Genomic DNA, 15,385 nt, shown 5'->3' on the forward strand with positions numbered 1-15,385 from the left:
TACAGGCAGCAAACTAATGGTGAAATGCTGATCTACTTGCTTGGCTGTTTCACTGACAAGGCTAAATTAAGCCTGTATGAAAACTGAAGCCTCGTTTTTACTTAAAAGCTTATTCAGGTTAGATATAAGGAAGAAGTTCTTTACTGTGAGGGTGGTGAGGCACTGGAACAGGCTTGCCAAGGAAATCGTGGATGCCCCATCCCTGGCAATGTTCAAGGCCATGTTAGACAGAGCCTTGGACGACACGGTCTAGTGCAAGGTGTCCCTGCCCATGGCAGGGGGGTTGGAACTAGATGATCTTAAGGTCCTTTCCAACCCAAACTATTCTGTGATTCTACGATTATTGCAATTTCTACCAGCAAAGACAGTCTGTGGCAGATCATTAAGGTGATTCTACACACAAACTGCTCCTTACAGGTTATGTCAGGCCATGGCTTCATATTACAAAGCTAGAAGAATATTGGTTTAAGATATTCCTGTCTCTCCTGCCTGATACACTTTGTTTCTGTTCCTGTGCTGCTAGACGTACCAGCAAACCTGCTGAAAACTGGTTTGGGTTTAAAAAAATCTAAGGAACTTCTGTTTTGCAGAGGTTTTGTGCTGTATGTGTTATTTGATCTAGTTACAGCATGATCACACAAATAGTTGAAACTGTGAAACTGAGGAGTATTGCCAGGTCAGGATTAATCAAAAGAGCACTGGGGAAAAAAATGTAGTGCCACTGGAGCTTTTAATTTGGAACATCAGATTGGATCATTAATTAATAGCTGCAAAGTACTTTAGGTTTCTCTGATAGGACATGCCATATAAATAGAAAATTTTTGTCATCCTCTCTTTAACAAATTTCACAACCACATGTTGATGGGAAAAAATAACTGTTTGCCTAATAGTAAAACACCAAGCAGTCAAAGCAAGGGACTTGGGGCTGTTTATCACTGTGTTATGGTCATATATTTCATTCTTTAATGTACAAAAATATGGGGGAAAAATCCAGAAAAGATGAAAATATGTATTTATTAGAAGCATATCAAACTGTAAAGTAAGTAAAGGTGTTTTAGCTAGCAGGGAGAAGTAAAAATGATTAGCATAAAGGATCATAATTACTGCCTTGGAGATGAGCCATTAAGCCTCATTTACTTGTAGATGTTCTATTGTACCTTAAGTTTAAGAGTTTTTCCTTGCTACAAATGTGCTATCTAATATTAATTTTATTTGTAATAAGCTTTTAATGTGACAGAAGAAGAAATACTAGAGGAGCCCTAAATTATAAATCAAGTAAGGCAGAATTCCTCAAAAGTTCATAAATTTACTATTGTGCCTCTTCTTTGTGTCTCACTGTTTCTCACTTATAATAATGTTAGATATTCCTGACAGCACAACTGCCAGAAAGAAGGAGGAATTTTGTTGTGTTGTTATCAAACCATTTACATCAGTAGTGGAAACAGATTTTTGGGATATAAGCTGACAGCTTTGCCCTCTGCAATAACATTCCCCAGAAGGCATGCCAGATGGCACATTTTTTTCCCGAACAGCTCTACATCATACTTAGCTATAGGGGATTTGTCCTAAACTCTGAACACATTCAGTGCCACATTCAGTATGGCAGAGAGTCAAGCGGCTAATAACACTCGAGAACTTGGGAGATGCTTTACTGAGACTCACCGTGATGCTAGAGAGGATAAAGTGTTTATGCATCTCACTTCTACTGATTTCCCTCCTGTAAGACAGGAGTAATAGCGCTTTCTTGTTTTACTGACATGCTGCATACATTAAGAATGGGAGCTACCTAGATATAAAAATATCTCATATGTTCCTACCTAATAGTGATGGGAGTAATCTAGGTATGTAAATATCATAGAATCATAGAATGGTTGGGGCTGAAATGGACCTTAAGGGTAATCAAGTTCCAACCCCCAGGCCACAGGTAGAGACACCTTTCACTAGACCAGGTTGCTCAAAACCCTGTCCAACCTGGTGTTAAACACTTAAATATCACTTTAAATAACATGTCACTTTGAATAAGTTAATCACTTCCACTAATTACTGCTTTAAATAACACTTGAAGTATCTGGACAATATGTTGAATGGCTTTATTCTGCATAAATTTCCTATCCTTATCACTTTGCAATCTAAGTAGACAAGAAAGACATGAGTGAATAAATGGCCAGTGGAAGCTTGATACAATTTTCTGTTACCTTTTTGAAGGTCCTTACAGATGTACTTATCCCTGCAACAATGCAAGAAATGCCAGAAAGGTAGGTATTTGCCAATAATCATGCTCAATTATGTTTGTTAGGCATATTCCAGGTGAAGAGCAGAAATTCTATATCCCAGATAAATTTTCTTACAATATTTATGCTCATTTTTAGAACAGTAGAGTATGTATGGCAAAATACGCTTAGGTCTAAGGACAGCTATAGAACATCACACAGTATATTAAATATTACACAGTATTTTAATGTCCTATTTCACTGGCTTGTAGGATATGTTGAAATAGGCTGCTTCTACACTAACACACTATAAGATCAAAAAAGAAATAAATGTACTTGTGTGGTTTAAGGAAAAATAATTGTTACCTTTTTTCCAGATTATTTTTCAGGTTTGTTTCCTATGCATCACCATACGCTTTAAGCATTTTTTCAGCAAGGCATTAATAAGAGGATTGTTATAAGTTGCCTCTGAATCTTCTGTTTATCATGGATTGAAATCTAATTATTTAACTTAATGCAAGACAAATTTTATTGATGTTTCTCTAAAACACATTTTTTTCTTACAGTTTACTGGCAGATATAAGAAATTTTGCAAAAAATTGGGAACAGTGGGTCATTTCCTCTTTGGAAAATCTACCAGAAAATCTGACAGATAAAAAACTGCCTATTGCACGAAGATTTGTTTCATCCCTGAAACGACAGACGTCATTCCTACACCTAGCACAGGTAAAGCGAATAAGACTATATATCCAAAAAAATGTCAACTAGATTGCTGCACCTTTCAGTTTATGGGATACAATGCATTATTTTTTCAAGGTTTCAACTTCGGCCATGGAAGATTTCATGTCTTATAGTATTAACCATGCAAGAAGGAAATGACCATAAATAGATCTGACCAAAACTTCAAGCTTTTGTAGTGGAAACGAGAGAAAAGACCATAGTTATAACGAAATACTCTCATGGGAACTTTAGGCAAAGTGAGTGACAGGTAGCCGAGGGCTCCAAGGCTCTTTAGGTCAAGGTATCTGCAATTAGAAGGCACCTCCATGTGATGGTTTGGTAGAATATACAATGGGATACAATGCCTTTTGGGAACTTAAGTGCTAACAGCTTGGGCGGTAATCCTCATGAATGCACCACATAGTCAACTTAGTTTTCTCTTTCATAAATATTAAGACAGAAGTAGCAAGTGGTTGACATCAGGAAGATAATCTGATAAAAAGGCACATTGGAAAAGCATTAAAGTCTAATGAAAGGGAAACTTTCTCTCAACAGATCTATGAAAACCCCAACCATGATTAAACAGAATATGATTCTTCTCTGAGGAGCTATTCAGGCGATCCCCAGGTGTGGATCTGTGCTGGTTTTGGCTGGAATAGAGTTAGTTTTCTTCAAAGTAGCTAGTATGAGGCTATGGTTTGGATTTGTGCTGGAAACAGTTGGATAATTCAGGGATATTTTCATTACTGCTGAGCAGCGCTCATACAAAGCCAAGGCCTTTTCTTCCTCTCACCCCACCAGAGAGTAGTTTGGGGGTGGGCAAGAATGCGGGAGGGGACACAGCTGGGACAACTGACCCCAAGTGACCAAAGGGATATCCCATACCATATGGCATTATGCTCAGCAATAAGAACTGAGGAAAGGCTGGCAGAGAGGCACTGCTCAGGGACTCAGTGGGCACCAATCGGTTGGTGGTGAGCAACCTTTTTCATTTGCATCACTTGTCTTTCTTGGGTTGTATTTTTCTCTCTGTTATTTTTTTCCCCTTTTCCTTACTATTGTTACTGGTATTGGTATTGCTACTGTTATTGTTATTATTTCTTTTTTTTTTTTTTAAGATTATTAAACCGTTTTTATCTCAACCCATGAGATTTTTTACATTTCCAATTCTCTCCCCATCCCACGGAGGGCTGCAAAGTGAATGAGTGGTTATGTGGTGCTTAGTTGCAGCCTGGGGTTAAACCATGACAGGGTCTGACCGTCTTACATTTACTTTTCTTCCAGATTGCTCGGCCAGCCCTTTTTGATCAGCATGTGGTGAATTCTATGGTGTCGGACATTGAAAAAGTTGATTTGAATAGTATTGCCTCTCAGGCACTCCTTGCAGTCTCAGGGAGCACAGACTCTGATGGAGAGGTCTACAGTGAATGTAAGTCCATGGTGACATACATATATATCATTAAAAGTAATTCACTTTTTCATTCCGTACCATGCTAGTCTACTTGGAGATGGACTGAGAAAAGTCAAACAGATGCACTGCATCCTCTAGTCTAGCTCAATGTTAACTTCAGTATCTTAAGAAAACCAGTTGGTTGCCTTAGTATGTCCTACAACAACAGAATCTTGTGCTGAGAAGTCACAAATGGTTGCTGAAAAATCGTTTACATGTCAGTTGCTAAATTTAATCAAATCTCTTTAGAAGTTTTGTCCTAATCATATGAGGATATTAGCACAAATCAATTTTTGAAAGATATCTCAAAAATTCCATATCGTTACAGCTTAATTTAGTTGACATTTGAGCTACTTTGCATTTCTTTTGTATGAATAGATTTTTTTTTGCTGCTTGTTAAGCTTTAACAAAATACATAATTTTCTATTAAGTATAACAGCTATTTGCATACACAGAATTAGAGTGGAGAGTGTTAATTTTCATATATGTACCTGTTGTTGAAAAAAAAAAATAGCCATTTTCTCTGAAACTTTTGTCATAGGAATCATATTGATCAGAGTTTGGAGAGCTGAACCGAATAACTGTGTGTTGTTCTTTAAATATTACTTGATCGTGGAAGTTCGTTTTCTTTAATGGTTCAGAAACTTATTCATATTTTTGAGTTGCCCATTTCCTACTTTTTTGAAAATGGGAATTTATGGAGTTAGTTTTGTACTATATTGTGGGAAACTTGTGAAATATAAGGTAAACCTAAGACAGTATTCAAATCTGTCACATTACAGGTAAAGCTTTACTACTAAACTTAGCAATAAAAGGTTTTCAAGGCTGAATCTTAAAAGGAATTGAAAATATCAGATTATTTTTTTTTTTTTGCTTTTATTTTCTTGTAAAACTTCATTGTCTCACAACCTGTATCACTATAATGCTGAAGTAATTAAAATATATATATGTGTGATGAATGTGTGTCTGCTTGCTTTGCTGGGGAATTGCTTATTTCTTCACTGCTCTAATTCTTTGATTTTCCTTTCCATGCTACAATATTGTCATATTGCTGGTGAGTGGCTTTTTCTCGCATTCAGAATAGCATGCAATGATATGTTCTCCTTTTTACATGGTAGATGACTCTATTACAGTGTTCCAAGAACTGAAGGACCTTCTAAAGAAGAATGCCACTGTGGAATCATTTATTGAATGGTTGGATACTGTGGTTGAGCAAAGGGTTATCAAGGTACCTTTCAAATGTTCTGCCTGACTCAAGACCAAATCCTACTGCCCTTACTCCTTACACAGTCCCCTTACTTACACAGTCCCCTTACATTTAGTCCCATTGGTCATCTTCGTGGGATTCTCGTCTCTGCTCCCATCTCCTTATTGTAACAGGAGAGTTCTTCATCTGGTGAGAAAGATTCCAGTGCCATTAGTTCTAATCAATCATGTTGAGTGCTGTTAAGCGGTCTTATGCATGCAACAAACTAAGAAGTATCTTAATATTAAAGTCAGCAGTGTACATGAAAGAAACCCATCCACCTTATCTGTGTATGCAGAAACACAGGTATATTGCTCAGGAAATGAGCAGAAGTTGTTCCTTAGAGAAGCAATTCTTTATTTCCATGTTCAGGCCAGGCTGGACGGGGCTTTGAGCAACCTGGTCTAGTAGAAGGTGTCCCTACCCATGGCAGGGACATTGGAACTAGACAATCTTTAAAGTCCCTTCTAACCCAAACCATTCCATGATTCTATGATTTCATGGTATTTGAATGGTGTAAGTTAATGTAGCAGGTGGATTCAGAAACAGCTAACCTGTGGAAGGATTTCTACAGACCAGGTTGAAAGATACAGTTTTGTAGCTTTATTACGGTTCTTAACGCAGTAATTGATGGTTTTGATGGGATTTTTTTCCCTCCTGATTTACAAGATGCTGTATAATCACAAGTATTTTATATGCGTGTAGTTATATATGAATGGTTATACTGCAGCTCAGAACAAAATAATTGAGTTCTATGTTATAGCTCAAATAAGAGATATTTACCAATTCATGACTAATTAATGTAAACTAGAAGAATAAATTGTTACCCATTGCTTGCTAGAGCTGAACACTGGTCTTCTCATCAGGTCTTGTTCTATCTGGAAATGGAATATTTTATACGCCATTTAAGGGAGCATCTTCGTATGAATGGATGCAGGAGGAGGAGGCAGTGCAGTTAGCTTTGACTGACTTGCAGAACAATGATTCTGCCACTTACAAAACAACCATAGTCATGTCATTTTTACTTTCTTCACCTCTTTTCCCAAGTTTCAATGGAGACAATGATATTTCTTTCTTTTAAAGCACTTTGAGTTTCCTAACATTTGCTGTCATAAGCAATCAGCACAGTGAAGAGCTTTGAATGGTTCAGGGCAGCAGAGCCAAAGCAAATCCCCACACATACTTACCTAGACACAAAACTCCCACTGAAGCTAAGCAATTACAACTTATCTAAAGATCCAAATGATTAGGGCCTAAAATTCATTCCACAATTTCAGAAGACAATTCCTGATGAAGAAGCCAGGCAGAAAGGGTGAAACTCTCTCCCATTCAGCACCTACTAAGTGATATGGTATTATTAAAGTTAACAGGTATGGTTCCTAGCATTGTTTTCCTGTAGTTAAGGGTAAGAAATACCAATGAGTCCTGATAGGGGGCTAGGTCAACTAAGCAGAAGCTAATAATTTACAGAACATGTTATCCTTCCATTGCTGTCTGCCTTCTGTTCATACCAAATTGTGGTTACTGTCAAACTCACACGACAGCTTCTTTCTGCTTGCTGTTTGAGAAAGCAACAGGGCATACATTACCACATGAAAAAATCATTGCCAAAGAAAAGTGACAGTATGAAATGAACAGCATTAAAAGTGTCAGTGTTACAACAGTAAACATACCATTTTGTGAGAGAAAGTCTGGCCAGTATTAGACAGATTACATTGAAGTACAAAGACTAATTTCTGTGTTTTAAAATTTATTTCTGCACTGTACACATGTATATTTATAGAACATTTTGACACCTTTAATACTAGAATATGAGGCAATTTATACACCTTCAGGGCACAGCAGAGCCCAAGAAGTAAGCAGTTTGCTTCATCTAACATTGTCAGAGTTCTACTCTGGTTGCACTGAAAGGAGTGAATGGTGCTCTTTATCACTTTAGGACACATATTGTGAGGATATCAGGTAGCTTGATCCAACCCTGTCACATCAGCTTGAGTCAAAGACTCCTTGAACTCTCAAGTGTATTCATTTCTCCTTTGTGCAGAAAACAAGTTAGCATACTTAACAGTATTTTACTACTCTCTTTCAGGCAAGCAAGCAAAATGGGAGGTCATTAAAGAAGAGAGCTCAAGACTTCCTTCTCAAATGGAGTTTTTTCGGTGCTCGAGTGATGCATAATCTAACTCTAAACAACGCATCAAGTTTTGGTACCTAGGCTTTGGCTTTGTAAAAACACTAATGTTTTGTACATAGGTGCTTTGCTTAAAGCCACAAATGTTGTGTAATGTGTTTTTCGAACTAACATTTCACAGCAAATGCTAGCAAGATTTTGTTAGTGAACATTCATTTTTGAGTTTCACACTCATGAGTGTCACATTCATTTTTAAAAGCTGTTTTTATTTTGAATTGATATTTTGATACTGCTTTGCCATTTGAAAAGCTCTGCGGGTTTTTGACATGGCAATGGAAATATAACTGCATATCTCAGTATAGGAGACAGAAGATTTATATAATTTGTTTTACATGTGGATCGGTATGGCAAAAAAATATTACTGCCATGTAGAAGTTCTTGTGCATGTTATGTTTTAATACAAGCAAAAGGAATTTGGCAGATCATGACTCATTTAATTCCGGGAGCGGTAGACAATCAGTTAAAAAATATCTGTGGTCTTTAAAACCTAAGTTTCACATGTCCATCTTTAAAAGTGTTTACATTTTCGGGGACTTTAGGAAAGAACCTTTTATAAAATAGAAGATAGTAGAGCAGGTGAAACTCACTTTAAATCTAGTACATAATTTCTTTAGTTATAGGTAAATTGTTATCTAAAATTCAGAGGGTATTTTAAATGGCTATAAGGAGGCATACATTTTTAATGTGATATATCCTTGAAATGAGGTCAAAGACTTCACCAGTTATTGTCTGGTTATTTAGCACAAGGCAAACAGAAATAGAGCAGAGGCATTCTAGCAGACTTTGGCCTTATCTAGCTCCACTGTGTGCCTTCTTCAAGTATAAAGCATGTGTCACTTTCATCAGTATTTTTCTTTGATGTAATTAGTGGTCAAATAGCCTACAGGACAGTAAACAATTGAGCTAGGTGGGCCAGTGCAAAGAGAGATTAGAGCTAGAATTTAGGCACTATTTCTTGTTGGTCTTGCCAGGTCATTTAGAGTCCACAATTATTTGTTTGTTTCACTTGCTTCTTGTAGAGTGGTGAGAGATGGTCACAAAGATAACTCAGCTACTCTCTCTCTTTCTCCTCCCAAAGGTTCTTTTCATTTGATCCGCATGCTACTAGATGAGTACATCCTGCTTGCCATGGAGACACAGTTCAACAATGACAAAGAACAAGAACTCCAAAATCTACTGGACAAGTACATGAAGAATTTAGGTAACTAGAGCTTAGTTCTTTTAAATGTACTCCTGTGTTTTTAGAAATTGACTTATTTGCTTAAACAGAAACAAGCTTACTGTCTTCTCCTGAAGGAGTAGCTATATGCAACATTGTCAAAGTTACCTGAAAAACTTGTGACCCCTCAACAGTTCATTCCCACCTTCCTACCATAGTTTTCTTAATAAAAATTTATGGGAATGTGAATACACTGGATCTCTGAAATCATCTTGGGTGCAACAAACACTTGTAGGTACATCTGAAGGGCCACAAGCTGAAGTGTGAAAAGAGGTGTAAGTAGCAGAAAAGTCAGAAATTCCTAATCCAGTTTTTCTGCCAAAGCTTAAATGTGTAATAGGTCCTGGAAAAAGGAACATATTAAATGTTACCAAAATGCAAATATTCCTGCAAGGTTGGAACACAAATTTGGAGCCCTGTTTAGCATCTGGCTGAAGTATTACGATGTGGAAGCGATAAAAAAGGAATTTAAAACCTTAACATTTCCCATTTACCAGGCTTCTTCAAGGTTAGACAGTTTGAAGTATTATACTCCAGGTCCTTTGCTGTAAAAATGTATGAAGCTTGGTGTGGATCAAATTTTAGTTCAAGTTAATCCCCAAAAATTCACTGAAACTCAACTGCATAAAAATAGTTCTGCTGAAATACTTTTTTATGAACATTAGCACCAGCAATCACTCTTTAACTTTTTAGCTGTTGTTACCCTAAATCTGCCCTTTGCTGCAAGAAACTTGCATAGAATTTGTCTGACAATTGATGCTTTTAAGACATCTTTCAGGAAAAAGTTTGTCCTATGTAGCAGTTGCCTTATCCTTGGATACTTAGGAGAAGTCCTTGAAACCATGAAGTCAAGTCCTGGTTTCCACTGAAAAATAGCAAGGCTTTATCAATAATCTGCACAAAGCAGAACAACTGCTGAGTATGCCAAATGCTTTTCTCTAGATATCACTATGAAAATAGAGTTCAAGCATTTTAAAATTCCCATTATTAATTCTTTAGGATGAAGTGTCATGGGCTTGATTCATTCTTATTGCTATTTACTTGACTTCATTGCTAACTCTTATTACAAGGCAACCAATCTGATTTGTACCTTCACTATGATGGCTGCAGTATGAAGTTGGTACTTCGTGATGTAGATCTGTGGTCAGGGAATATGATACAAACAATTCCACCAGGAAGATCAAGACTAGGGCAATATTTGTATTCATTGGCTACATGCAAAGCATGTAGCCAATGTAGAGGCTTCACTGGGTTTTAAAATAAGCAACCAAAGATATGAACATATCAGGCAGCTCCTATGCTGTCTATATAGTAGTGGTGAATTTGTGTGCAATGACCATATGTAACAGCCACCAAGAGTTTTCACTTACTCTTCCAGATGCAAGCAAAGCCACCTTTACCGCATCACCCAGCTCTTGCTTCCTAGCAAATCGTAACAAAGCTGCTCCTCTGCCCAGTGACACTTCAGTCAAAAATGAGTGTCTAGCAGAGCAAACCTACGTGTCCTTGTCAGCTAGTCAGCCCAGCAGTGTAGCTTCTGGTCTGAACCCTTTTGCTGCAGGAGACAGTGAGAATATGCATCTGACAGGTATGTATCAGGTCTTACAGTTTCTCCTTCTCTTACTTGCTTGTTAGGCTTTCAGTCCACAGTAACATATTGCTGTAGGAGGAGCAATGACCATATGCATTTATAAAGACTTCTAGTAAATAGTGTTTCATGAACTCACCCTCTGTGTTGGTTTACAGAAGATGGCAATTGTAGATCCTTGCCAGTAATAAATCCTCTTGGAACAGTGGTAAAACAATTCTATACGTCTTGGCTGGGTGAGTTTCCTGTGAGGAGAGAATGAACAGTAACACCTGGAGCACGTGACTTGTAATTCATACATACATACAATAAAATCATTTAGGTTGGAAAAGACCTTTAAGATCTTCAAGTCCAACTGTTAAACTAGGACTGCCAAGTCCACCACTAAATCATGTTCCTAAGCACGACATCTACACATCTTTTAAATAACTCCAGGTATGGTGACTCCACCAATTGCTGGATGTTCTCATTGAATGTGACAGCCTCTAAGCCAGAGAATGAAAGTGGGAAGCTTCATACCCTGAAGCCATGGATTAAAGAGCATGGGTTGTATAGGTGGGGGTCACTAGAGGGGCAGCGTCTTAACAGTATATTCAGCAGTACTGCAGTATGAATGCTGATTGCAGCTAATGTTTATTTATTCCAGGTCAGATGGAACTGTCTCAAAGCACTGGTCACCTGATGACTCCACCCATTTCACCAGCCATGGTCAGCCGAGGAAGTGTTATCAACCAGGGGCCAATGGCTGTGAGACCTCCAAGTGTAGGTCCAGTGTTATCCACACATTCACAGTGCTCTTCCTATTCAGAACCCCTTTACCAGACATTGTCACAAACTAATCAGAATTACTATGGAAACAATTCCAATTACCAGACGATGTTCAGAACTCAGGCCCATTCCACTCCAGGAGTTTACCACCACAGAGCAGAGCACAGCCGCTTCAGTGCCTTGAGTGAACAGCAGTTCTCCAGAGACTACTTCAGCAACAGTTGTGCTGTGTCTCCATACAATGCCAGATCCCCTTCCAGCTATGGTCCCTCATCCATGTCTCAGGATACACACAATATGCAGTTTCTGAATACTGGCAGTTTTAATTTCTTGAGCAACTCAGTGTCTACATGCCCAGGAGCAGCATATCCTGCTAATGCTTCCAACGGTATTAATATATATTTTCTTTTTCCCTTCTGTTTCTCTTTCTTGCTAGAGTAAAACACCTTTTATGTGCTTTTTTCTATGGAAGATGTTTTTCAGCTCTTATTTATACTTTCCTGTTTTGCACTTCTCTGATGACACACAGATATTGTAAAGTAGCTTAAGAAGTTACTTAAGGATTTAGTTTCCTCTGGTGAATTCTCAGTAGACCTCAAATGCATCTGCTGTGCCTATGCTGTTCTTACTTTGGCACCATTGTCATGTCTTGCACAAAGGAAGCAAAACCAGGCTGACCTTATGACTTAACATTCCCTTGAAAAGCGCCCCAAACATCTATTATGAAACAGAGCAGGCATGAGATAGCTTACCTCTGGGATCGGCATAATGGACCATTCTAGTCACAAGGTCGAGGTGGTGGGACAAAGTATAAACATGTACATTAGCAATAGTTTGAGATGTTGTCCCTAGTATTTCTCATATTTCAAATGTAATGTTATTGCACCAATCTGCTTTAGAGATATGGTCAGCAAAACCACCTCCCTCTCCTGGAAGAAAGAGACAGTAGAATTATTGCTTTTATGTGGATTTGTATACGCAGTAAGTATGTATTATCATGCAGATTTTCTTTCCATATATACTTTCCTTGATGGTGAGCTTCAGAAGGGAGCACTGAACTGTGGACAAGAGTCTCCATGATGTCTCTTACAGACACTGACTGTGGGCTGCTGTTTGATTCTTGATCTTAGAATGGAAGGGCAATTCTGTACTGAAGGAGTGACTGAACTCTTAGGCTCTTTTTACTCCCATGTTACCATCCCTCTTTTCGATCAACCACTGCATATATTTCTAATGTTACTAGACTGTATGTGTACATAAATAATCTTACTCTCAAGGAACTCAGCCAGTAACAATTACCTTTTGTCCCAGGTTATCACAGGCTCCTACCCTACCCTTTCTCTTCAACAGTATTTTTCCAATCTCCTGTCAATAGGGTATTATGGAAACAATATAAATTATCCCGAATCTCACAGACTTGGAACAATGGTGGATCAACATGTTTCTGTAATCAGCAGCGTAAGCAGCATTCGATCATTGCCATCATACAATGATATACATGATCCGCTGAATATCTTGGATGACAGTGGAAGAAAACAAGCAGGCTCATACTACACAGAGTCCTCACCTTCAGTCGCCTGTCGGACTCCTATGTGTAAGTATAGCCAGGGACTGAGGAAGAGCTACAAACATTTTAGCATCCTAACAAGTGCTAAGTATTAAATTGTAGCTCACATATATAGCATATGAGATGCAATATTGAGATTAAATGGCTCATTACCCAGGATGTATCATAAGATATGTTTTACTTAAAATTGCAGGACAGTGGGTTTAATAACTCTTCGCTTCCATAAGGATGACTATGATCCATTGTCCATGAGGACTGGAATGACTGACCTGGACCTCAATTGCAGAAAAAATCTGTACTAGGAAACACTTACTAGCTACTAAGTGAGCTAATAACAGACTGAACTCTTCTAAGGGTTCTTAAGGATCCCCACTGTCACACAGATCAAACGAACCCTGGGTCAGAGATGTCTAGACATACGCTTTCTACGGCATAGTCCCTTCCTGTCCTGTGCTTCCGCAACTGTGTGTCTTAGGCAAAGATCCCACTAACAACGAATTTTAGGTGAAATTACCTGACCCCAAAGGGTTTGTTTTGGTATATGCAGGGCATCTGAGTTTGGTCTCACATTCCAAAAAAGGGTTACATGGAAGATATAAACTAAGGCACTGTTTGTTTTGTTGTTGATTACATCTTCCTACTTACCTGTTAGCCTTGCACAGAAGATCAGACATTACTTGCCTCATTAAGGCTCTGCAAGAAGTCGGTGCCACTGAAGAAAATTTATTGAAGTATAGGTAAACTGAGTGAAGTATAGATGTGTTGACATTTCCATCCTTCAGATAGTGTGCCTGGTAGCTAAGGTTTCCATCAGATGAAATTGGATTGGTTTTTTTTGTAAAATTCAATAGATAAAAAACTTGCGATTGTGATAACCTTTTTTTCCCCCCACAGCTTCAAACATGCAAACCACATCTTCTTCCCAGTGCATGTATGGAACACCTGGTCAGTTCCCTTCTCAGGAAAATCTGGAGCCCCACGGCCCACCAAGCAGAGATATAGTGTCATCTTTACCACCAATCAACACTGTATTCATGGGAGCAGCTGCTGGAGGAACTTAACTTGGAGAGACATGTCAATGCCTTAAAGCTTACTTTCCAAATCCAGATATTAAGGCTATGATACAATCCCCTCCAAGTTGATGGAATACAAAAGTATTACATATAGATGTTAAAGGAGGGATATTAGCAGTGCTTCACACATTAAAAAATAGCTATATTAAAATTCAGTCCTGCTTGTGAATCATTCAAGATCACCATTATGACTTTTCAGTCAAAAATTATGGGTGAGCAGAAGGAGGCAGTGATTCTTGCAAGACTAAGTTGTAAAGAAATTACTACATCTATTCCTAATTTATTAAAAATGCTGTTTTAGTCTTTCACTTACATCTTTTTGTATATAAGTGTTTATTTAATGCCTCTGTTGCTCATTATTTATTAGGACCGCAGAGTAACTGTTTACTTTCTCTTATTTGACAGATTGTCAAATGTATGTATTCTACCTCCTATGGAAATGTTTACAAGGTCAATTTTTACTGTTTTAAATGAAACTAAGCTGAATTCTTCAGGTTTTTTTACTGCTGTGCTCTGGAAAGTCAATTTCAAATGTTTAGTGCCTATTTGTGTAAGTGAGAAGTCCTCAGGAAATAAATAAAAGAAATTGTGTTTTGGTTTTTGTTGTTTTTTTTTTCTTTCTTATAAAATAAACCACTTTTTCTTAAAATAACCCCCCAAAAACATTAAAGTGTCATAAGCCATCTGATTGCAGTAGCCTGCTACTGTAGTGAGATAACTGAAACAAACGAAACATGCCACAAAATGTCATAGGATAACAAAATTACTTGTGCTATAAGCCCAGAATTTCTGCTGGTGGAAATACACAAAAAAATGTCCATGAGCTTTCATGGGTTAAGGGCAACTGTGTATACTGAGATCAAAAATAGTAAAGATGATTATAAAATACTGCAACCCTCCCGATCAGCTATTTTAATAGAAAAATATTTTACATGTGTCATGATATTTTGTATACAAACATGCATTTCTGTGTGCTTCTGGAGAAGTTAAGTGAATATTCACTAATGATACTGAAGAGGATGAAGAGTAGAATACACTTACAAAGCAAGCTTCTTGCAACACATTCATGAAATAACAGGTGTTATTTTATAATCAGATTGTCCCAACATCAGATTCAGATTTGGGTTTAGATCCAGTCTTCTGAGGTTAGTTGATGTCTGTATTCCCATTCAGTCCATTGAATATATCCTGGATACTGTAGACTTTGATAGTAGAGTATCATTATAAATTTTACTCCTAATCTTGTATAACTTCCTTTAGATTCTATCATAAGAAGTCTGACTGCATCACAAGTGTAAAAAGGAGCATTAACTCGACTAGTTCATTAGTAATTCCTGATATGCAGAAATGAGA

The 15,385-nt window shown here is 37.7% G+C and overlaps 1 protein-coding gene across 1 annotated transcript in view; it reads left to right on the forward strand.

Moving 5' to 3' along the window:
* RFX6 (regulatory factor X, 6) overlaps window positions 1-14,020 on the forward strand; it is a gene marked incomplete at its 5' end in the record, with an annotated part of 36,630 nt that extends 22,610 nt beyond the window's left edge. Inside the window, 11 exons of the mRNA XM_010015819.1 lie at window positions 2,206-2,255; window positions 2,777-2,936; window positions 4,215-4,359; window positions 5,499-5,608; window positions 7,716-7,833; window positions 8,896-9,018; window positions 10,415-10,624; window positions 11,271-11,780; window positions 12,768-12,986; window positions 13,158-13,160; window positions 13,854-14,020. Of these exons, the coding sequence (XP_010014121.1) occupies window positions 2,206-2,255; window positions 2,777-2,936; window positions 4,215-4,359; window positions 5,499-5,608; window positions 7,716-7,833; window positions 8,896-9,018; window positions 10,415-10,624; window positions 11,271-11,780; window positions 12,768-12,986; window positions 13,158-13,160; window positions 13,854-14,020 (1,815 nt within the window). The remainder of the gene's footprint in view (window positions 1-2,205; window positions 2,256-2,776; window positions 2,937-4,214; window positions 4,360-5,498; window positions 5,609-7,715; window positions 7,834-8,895; window positions 9,019-10,414; window positions 10,625-11,270; window positions 11,781-12,767; window positions 12,987-13,157; window positions 13,161-13,853) is intronic.
* Window positions 14,021-15,385: the final 1,365 nt, after the last annotated feature.

This window comes from Nestor notabilis, unplaced genomic scaffold (assembly GCF_000696875.1).
Source record: "Nestor notabilis isolate BGI_N333 unplaced genomic scaffold, ASM69687v1 scaffold2226, whole genome shotgun sequence".
Lineage (NCBI taxonomy): Eukaryota > Metazoa > Chordata > Aves > Psittaciformes > Psittacidae > Nestor > Nestor notabilis.